We start from the raw sequence: 8,774 nt of genomic DNA on the forward strand, positions 1-8,774 counted from the left end.
GTGTCACGTGACTTCGGGGGGGCATCCGCATCGTCATCGTCATCATCACAGATGACGTCATCAGTGACGTCACTGATGACGTCACCGACATCTGCATCGTCATCGTCATCATCGCTGATGACGTCATCGGAGTCCGCATCGTCATCGTCACTGATGACGTCATCAGTGACGTCACTGACGACATCATCGGCATCGTCACGTGACCCCCCAAGGTCACGTGACCCCCCCCCCCCCAGGTCACTTCACCCCCCCAGTACCCTTCCCTCCTCCTCCTCAAGAGCTGCGCTCTAATTCGGTGTTACAGGGAGTTGTAAACGGCTTTCACTTTTTTGCTTCTCTTTATAAACAGCTTCAAGCTTTTGAATATACCTGGAAGTGTATTAGCATACTAGCATCAACGTGATCACTCCATTATTAATGGTGGCGAAGTACTTCTGTGCTTTGAATTTTTTCAGAACACTTATTTTCCCAGCGCATACTTTGCATTAATCGCAGCCTCTTGCCATCTCCTCTTGCAGGGTTGGATGGTTCCAGCAGCAACACTGCGACGACGGCTGTTACTATCAAGACGGGTGTGTTGTTGCACAAGCATTTTTCACATGATGTAGCAGGTCATTTCGGATTAAATCTAGCACTTAAAGGACTACCAGCATTTCTGGTTTCTACAATGAAACAGGGGGAACAAGTGCACCGTGCCAATGTCCACAAAATTGTAGCCCAGCGCATGATCATCACAGCCCGGCAGACGCATGTTTGTTTCTTCATAAGGCATGCAAGGCACGTGCCATATGCACAAATGCTGAAATTGGGACCAGCCAGATGCCCGTTTCTGGAATGTTGTATAGGATCTGGAGGTTGATTGTAGAATTAATGCGTTATGGTTAACCATTATTGGTCTGTCAAGATTAAATTTATTGGGCAGAAACAGTATCAAAATCTTGTCGTTACAAGTCACTTGTTCTAGAAAAGAAAGCTATCAGATGTATTGACAACCTAGACTTGTGCACAAGTCTAGGTTGTCTAGCTTCTAGCTTCTTGTGTTAATAAGAGTTGTTATAATTCAATAGCACTAAAACTTGAGAAGCCAGAGTAATATGTTGTGAATAACTATGTTAGCAGGTTGAATATTTTGTGAAATTTGCAAAGCGCAGATTTTTGAAATATTTTTTGGGTACAAAATTTACTGATAGGCAGCAATACGTATTGCATTAAGTATCATGAGGTGATATATTTGCGTGATAAATTTTTCTCATTTTATTTCAAGTTGCGGTATTTGCGAAAATGAATTTGTTTGCATTACAGAAGGATGAGCAACTGCTGTTCTTCCTTGATAGGAATGTACCCGCAGAAAACTGAAGCATAAGACTTCTAGCACAAAATGTTCTTTTAAAATAACGTTTGTGCGAATAACAGTTTGCAATTTACAATTAAGCTTGTTTCATACCTGAATTCTTACATCTTTTCCCGAAGACATTGGGCGTTGTTGATCTGTAGCTGTCCTCCATTGCAGAGTTTTAAAGCAGCTGTCTTCTAGCTCTATTTAATTTCAGCATAACTCAAAGCGTCCCTTGGTACCTTTTTTTAAAGTCTTGTTAGGACCAGGACATCTCCATCGTGACAGTTAAGCTCAGGCACGTACCTCCCTCCTTCGTACCCTGGCATAAACCAAACGTCTCGTAACATCTCAAGCTAAGCCTCCTTTTAGGATCTCATAATAGTATGTATTGTTTTCGTGCTGTCTTAGCATAAGCTAATGTGTTGCTGTGCCATCCCTGCATTTGCAGAGCCACCAGAATATGTTGAACAGGACGAAGAGCCTAGCAGTCCTCTTGTATCTGTTAAATCAGGTCATTCCTAAGTTGGTGCTTGTTTTTTGTTATTAGAGTGCAGCTCTTAGGCGCCCGTTTCCGGCTTGAGTGCCGTCGCCGTCGGCATAACCGTAGGGGGTCACGTGACCCCCCTGAGGTCACGTGACCCCGCCCCCCCCTGGGGTCACGTGACCCCACCTGAGATCACGTGGCTCCTCCCCCTGAGGTTTTGTGGCCCTTGTGGCGAAGTAGCAGGCAGTATGACGAGGTGAGGAGGAGGGAGGACGGGTATACCCTCCCATCAGTACCCTTCCAACCTCCTCCTCAAGAGCTGCGCTCTAATTCCGCGATACACGGAGTTATAAACGGCTTTAATTTTTTTGTGTGTGTTTTTACTCTGGGCCTTGCAAAGCATTACATTTATTATAAATGATTGCACCTTTCTTTACTCACAGAGCCAGAATATTACAAGGAAGTTTGGGAACCTGGGAACCTAGTGCCAGCTCTTACGAATGGTACGTTCCCAATAACATTTCTTTTTGTAATGGAAACATGTAGTCAAAATGTTATGTCTCGTGTCGCATTTATTTTCCACCAGGTGAACCACCAGATCACAGGGACGTGACAAAGGTTACGTTCCACACGAATCCAGGTCTGTGCTTCATTAAACTGGCAATTTTGACATTCAATCGCCGGCAACAGGTTGAATTCTAGCTCATCCTTTGCAGAGCCGCAGGTTTCCAAAGGGGCCCAACAACGTAACAATGCAGCGGTGGCCATCAAGACTGGTCTGTTGTCTCAGTATCATTTCACAGCTAGGTACCGTTCTGAATGCTGAAACCACCTCTGTGTGCAGAGCCTCAGGATCCGACGGGATTCGACGCTCCGGCGATTTTTCTGGGGGCAGGTATGTAGCTGTGCTACTTGTACGGCAATAGCTGTTAAGCTCCACTGGAAATGACGTCCATTGTTGATGTTGTAGTTGGCGTAGCAGGGTGCCCGTCATTGACGTAGCCAAATCCTCAAAAAAAGATTGCCCATTGCCCACGGGAATCGAACCTGGGTCCACTGCATGCAAAGCAGAGGGATTAACATAGAGCTACGCCACAGTGTCAGGGGGCACTGACACCCCAAAGGTCATAATTTTTTGTTGTTGTCTGAAACGATGCAACTTGTAATCAGACACGCAAACACCTTATTTTTGGCATTTTTCTCTCCCTTTTTTCACCTCCTCGCTTCTTTTTATTTGTGACATAATCGATACTGAAATTTAGAATCTTTGTAAGCAACATTTCTACAATATTTAAAAACGGCATTTGTGAAACGTGTTTTTAAGCGCAGTTGCCAACACACTACGACTTTTCTTTTTGAAATACCGAACATTGAAGTCTGGAATGATGTCGCCTCCTGGCTTTTTATCCTCCTTCAAAATACATGCCCGAACATTGAAGTCTGGAATGATGTCGCCTCCTGGCTTTTTATCCTCCTTCAAAATACATGCGGGTGCTCGGCACTATGATCGGCGAGTCGGGGAATCGGACAAAGTTCTCTTCTTTAGGCACCGACAACACATCGGACTACGAAAAGGAAATCGTTAAAGGGTCAAAACAACTGTGTTTGGTGTCTGTGTATCACAGACTTGGTTGCAACTCTGCCGGGTCAGCCTTTCATGCAGAACCGGCGCGACGTGGCCCCTTACATTGCCTAACAAGGGTCCACTGCGCATTCTCTGTGACCTCGCACCGTTTCAAAAAATTTGAGATTGCTGAAAGGGCCCTAAAAGAACTTCAAACTCGAAAGTGAAGTATCGCCTGCTCAAAGCAATAGGCGGCAGGCACGGAGAAGAGAAGTTGATCGCGGGACACGGGCAAACTACACTTCTGCTCGAGACGGTTCGGAGGTTTGAGAGAAACTCGAGTTGCAGGACGACTCAATCTTTGATGTCACTGCACTGGCGCGGATTGCGCAGGAACTTGAAATTCGGCTTTGGGAAATTGTTTTCTTACTCCAGGTATAGTACTGAGTTCCCAAGTTTAAAATTGTGAAGGTAATGTCCAAAAATCATTTTCAGTCGCTTCGGATAATAAAAAAAATATGATTTTGACCTGTCAGTGCCCCTTTAACAACCCGCTTTATACTTGGGGTTTTTGTAGTAACCAACGCCCTCTGCACATACTCTTAAAAAATGAGAGGTTTACAACCTCTTGTAGCGCCGAATTAGAATGCAGCTTTTGAGGAGGGGGGGAGGGTACTAAGGGGAGGGTATGCCCCTCCTCCTTCCCCTCTGTCACGTGACTCTCTTGACATCACTTGACCCTTGTGACGTCACGGTTGCGGTGAAGCCACTTAAGCCAGAAAAAAAGGGTCAACAACAAAGTTTTGCTGTAGTACTGTCAATGCTAAGAGCTTGTGCTGGGAGACGTGGTGTCCTTAAGGACGACTTAGGCGTCATCCATGTGGTTGTTCTATGCGTCCTACAAACGTTGTCCTAGAAGTCGCCCTTGAGGTTGTCCTAGACGTTGTCCTCTAGGCATTGCCCTTGAGGTCGTCCTAGACGTCGTCCTCTAGACATCGTCCGAGACGTCGTAAAGATATAGCTTCGCTGGTCTTCCTTCTTGACAAGAATGGAAAGGCTGAAAGATTTTTATTTTTTTTTTAAGAAATCTTTATTGATAAATACAATGTCCTTCACAGTGTGGTCACTGCGACATCTATCCGTTTGCTCTTTCTAGGTCCGGCTGCGGCAGCTCCAAAAGAGTTCCAGCAAGATCTAGTCCCCACAAATTCCATTGGCTCGTACACCGTCATGGCTCGGCCACTGCAGTGGGTCCCCACCTCCATCCGTGACGAAGCGCAGCCACAGGCAAACGTCGTTTACTTCCACAACGTGGAACGGCACGGCATTGCAATGCAGCCCTTGGTGGCAACACTGCCAGTCGTGGCGGTGCAGCTGGAACAACCGGACGTTGTGCCGCCGTGGCTTGCTGGTTTGGGTGGGTCTTTGGGATTTCTTTGTGGTGAAGTTGAGGCTGGTTTACACGCTGGCGACTTCTCTCGACCGTGTGGCTTCAAACCTCTTTAATCTCTTGCGACGAAAAAATGCTGGCACCATCTATAAAGTAGCACTGGAACACTGCATGTCCGTACATGTGTTTCCTATATATTTTGCACATCATTCTTTCATTTTTGGCTCAAAAAACTTCCGACAATGTCATAAGCAGGATTCCGTTTTCTATTTGTGAATTTTGAAGTGTGTTTTTTTTTAGTTAATATTTATTTCGCTGGAAATTCTGGGTTTATCGGAGATTATTTGTGTTAGATTCCCGATTCTCCAATATTCAAAGCTTAATTTTACTCTGATTTTTTTTAAAACAAAAATTAAATATGCCCAAACAAACATATGCTAAATTGATAAAAAAAAAATATCACCGGTCTCAAAAGACATTTCTGCAGCTGCATTTGGCATTGGCGCCCTTGCAATTCGCAGTATTAACTGTCCCAGGACAAATCTTGAAAACATATCTTGCTTCAGTAAACGTCGATATTTTCAAATAGCCAAACACTTAAATAAAACCTCAGCTGCCCTCTTTATACTACGAAATCTACAAGTTCACAACTTTCACCTTTATAAAAACAGAACCTCTTCTCCCTCTAAAGAGAAGTGGCTCGGTTTGTACTGCGGTGATGCCATCGGTCTTCAAACACAGTGAAGCCGCCGGTGTGAAGGAGTTGGAGCACCGCGAAAGCTACGCTAGCCTCGACAATCCAGTGCAAAACACTTTATGCCGAGGATGGGAGCTCGTAACTTGTAGTGCGTGAGTACTACAGGCTCAGATTTCTATAAGGCAGTCGAAGTGGCTTCTGAAGCTGGGAGATTCTACTCTTAGACTTCACTGTGCGCCACACCGGTCCTAAAGATGCCTAGTCTTCATTCGCTATGTGGGCATCGATCGTCGGGCTGTCCATACAGCGAGTGGTTAGTGGAACCTCATCCCTTTGTTGCTTCTAGGTCCGGAGGCGGCATCATCGCAGGAAGTCGGGCAACATCAGGTCCTCGTGGATCCGACCGTTGCGGTGAGGCCACCTCAACAAGCACCCCCCGCCGTTTGTGACGGACTACGGCCGCTAGCAGACGTTATCAAGCTCCGCGAGGTCAAACAGTCGTAGCAGCAACTGATTGTGACATAGTTGTTTTGACAAAGTTGTTGTGGCACAGTTATTGCGGCCTCGTTGCAGCACAGTGCTTGGTGGCATTGCGACATATCGAACCGGATCGTCGTCCTGCCGGCACATTCTGATGGTTCAGGTAAGGGGCTCTCCTCAATTAGCTTTTGGAGATGGCGTACGGTGCCTGTATCGTGTCTCCGATCCGTGTGCCTACCAGGTCCTCAAATTCGGTTTCTCGATTTTCGCCCGATGATGTAAAAGTGTGTGTGCTGTCGCCTGCCGCGATACTGCTGGTGACGCAGAGGCGGAGCTGGGTGCGGGAGATGCCCGTTCCGCCGCTGGTTGCTCGCCAGCTGAAAGCTTTACGGTAGCCCTGGCAGCCAGAAGTTGGAACACCGTGACAACAGCTACACTTCCAATTTCTCGTTTTTCTTGTGTTTTTTCTACGGGACTTTCACGCTTATTTGCTAGGATTGCGACATCCGATAGCACGTCACTCCGGCTTTTGCGACGTTCGTTGCCGTTTCCAGACCACTTTAGGCGCCAGGACATTTAACACCGCAGCTGGAGGCACCTTCCAGGAAACTGTACCTTAGCGCAGCGACTGTTTAGCCCGCAAACGCAATAAAAAGTTTTATCTATAAACTGCAATGGTTCACTCCGTGCCTGCTCCGCGGGAAAGCAGACGTGCAGGCTTTATTCGTTACAATTCTCCAGGTCCCAGTAAACGTGGTGCATGTGAAGGCGTTGCTACGAAACGGTGGACCCATTTTTCAAGAACTGTGTACAGTACGGGATGCAGCGACGACACGAGATGTTGATTCTACTAAATTTCGAACCCCACCGGTCGGGTTTGACGGGTCCGTCGCCGTCCTTGCCAGCCGGCCGCCATTTCCGTGCCAGTCATAGACCCCTTTGTCTGCAGGAAGCCGTGGGTCAACAAGATGGTAAGAGCCAGCCCGGCAGTTCTACAAGCTGTTCCTTGGTGGCTTCGACTACGGTACAACAGACTCCAAGGCGATTTCGGGCGGCGAGGAGAGCTCGCGGAGTGTACGGTGATGCGGCTGTGCAACCGGCTACGGGTGGTGGGTTCGGTGGACACGACCAGCCCAACTGTGGGTCATACAGAAGTGGCGGTACGGTGCTGGAACATGTCTTGACCGGTGTTTACGGCCTCCTTAGAAGTGGTCCCTCATAGAGCTGTCATGGTGTCGCCGGTTGTGATCCTGATGGTGTCGTGTCAGTGGCGGTGGATGTGGCGGGTGCAGGTTCTGCTGCAGGTTGCTCTTTAGTTTGACAATCCGGGCAAGCTTCCACGGCCAAGAGCTGGGTCGGCGCAACAGCAGTGACTCCCGCGTTCGCTCATACTTTTTGATGGAACTTCTAGCCTCAACTGCCGGGATCTCGACATGTGATACGACATCTTCCGCATTGTCGTTTGTCGCCACTTCTGGACTTGTTTTTCGTGTGCGGGCGGAATGGGACGCCAAACACACCGGACGACGACTCGTTCCAGGCACCCTAGTGGCAGCTTGGGAGGTGCCTACCGCAAACGAGTGGAAGGTGGCCACACACTACGAGAGACTACTTTCCAATGTCTTTTTTTTGCGAAACTTGAAATTTGGCGAAGGAGACCCAGTGCTTGCGAATGAGCGGTTGAATTAATAGTGCACATAAGCTCAAAGCAGCGTGTAAAGACTCACATTTTTTTGCCGCATAGATTTGGAAAATATACAATCTGCAAGTCAGCGGTGCATTTCCTAGACTGCAAGTCCAATACATGAACTCGCAGTCTCGATCCCGTCTCTTGGCGGTGGGTGTAAGCCTACGCCAATAGACGTGGGCTTCGGTGATACTGTCTGTTGAAAGTTGGCAAGGCCAATATTGACACCGTCTAGGTGAAGCACAGTCAAGGTGCTCGGGCATTACCGATTATATATCACGACGGAAGGATTGTGCCAGGATACGCCGTATCATCTCTATGCAGTCTCTTGATCCCACATCGAGTATCGTCGATGTGCCAAAAAGTTTGTCTGCCGTTCAAAGTTCCAGTGGCCCGCATTGTGGCACCTGTGGTCGCATTCGGTGCCCGTCGTGGTTTCACTTCGTGCGCGTGTGTGCACAAATAGGTTGGCGTTCGAGTGTGGCACGATCGAGTTTGTCGGAACTTTTTTTCACAATCATCGATCGTACGAGCATTTTTACCATTTTGTAAATTTATTATTACGACACAGAAGTCCTAATTGTTCATCGAGCTGCTGAGCCAATTTATTGGTAGTACTGCAAAGAGTTTGTCGTACGCGGAAATGGGATTTTCCCGGTTTACATACTTGCAAGAAGTCCTGAGGCCCTTTGAGAAAACATTTTTTTGTTTTCAGTTTAGACCTGTCAAGTGCTCTGGTTCTTCACTTTTTCTGCCTTGTGTTTTAGAAAGGGGAATAAAGCTTGAAGACCTTGAATAGCATTCTCCCTGCTGTGCCTCCCAACTGGTACTTTACCTCACACTCTTTGAGTAATCTATTTGGAGTGCCTGCTTGCATTAAATTTTAGACAATACTGTTTTATGAATGCTGAAAATGTATGTATGCAATATATTTTTGTGAGTCTGACACAAAACAGGGGGTTGTCTAATTTTCCTTTCCCATAGTGGATGACTGGCATGGACTGGGTGGAGCCAGTTGCCAACACCTTCATTGCCCACATTTAGAGGATGGTTTAAAGTTTAACATGATACAATTACAGTAGAATCTGACAACCGTTCAGACGACAAACAAGTGTGCTTGTTTGTCGTCTTTGTGT

The 8,774-nt window shown here is 47.1% G+C and overlaps 1 protein-coding gene and 1 long non-coding RNA gene across 2 annotated transcripts in view; both read left to right on the forward strand.

Moving 5' to 3' along the window:
• Positions 1-4,835, forward strand: part of LOC115332154 — a 55,737-nt gene extending 50,902 nt beyond the window's left edge. The window contains exons 22-28 of the mRNA XM_042289138.1: positions 519-572; positions 2,264-2,323; positions 2,407-2,460; positions 2,537-2,596; positions 2,665-2,715; positions 4,541-4,739; positions 4,832-4,835. Of these exons, the coding sequence (XP_042145072.1) occupies positions 519-572; positions 2,264-2,323; positions 2,407-2,460; positions 2,537-2,596; positions 2,665-2,715; positions 4,541-4,739; positions 4,832-4,835 (482 nt within the window). The remainder of the gene's footprint in view (positions 1-518; positions 573-2,263; positions 2,324-2,406; positions 2,461-2,536; positions 2,597-2,664; positions 2,716-4,540; positions 4,740-4,831) is intronic.
• Positions 4,836-5,293: 458 nt separating this feature from the next.
• On the forward strand, positions 5,294-8,434 carry LOC121834993. The gene is made up of 2 exons (XR_006077413.1): positions 5,294-6,114; positions 6,901-8,434. It is a non-coding gene; the product is annotated as an uncharacterized LOC121834993 (long non-coding RNA).
• The last annotated feature ends 340 nt before the right edge of the window (positions 8,435-8,774 follow it).

The sequence above is a fragment of the Ixodes scapularis genome, unplaced genomic scaffold (assembly GCF_016920785.2).
Source record: "Ixodes scapularis isolate PalLabHiFi unplaced genomic scaffold, ASM1692078v2 PGA_scaffold11__112_contigs__length_91849675, whole genome shotgun sequence".
In the NCBI taxonomy this organism is placed as follows: domain Eukaryota; kingdom Metazoa; phylum Arthropoda; class Arachnida; order Ixodida; family Ixodidae; genus Ixodes; species Ixodes scapularis.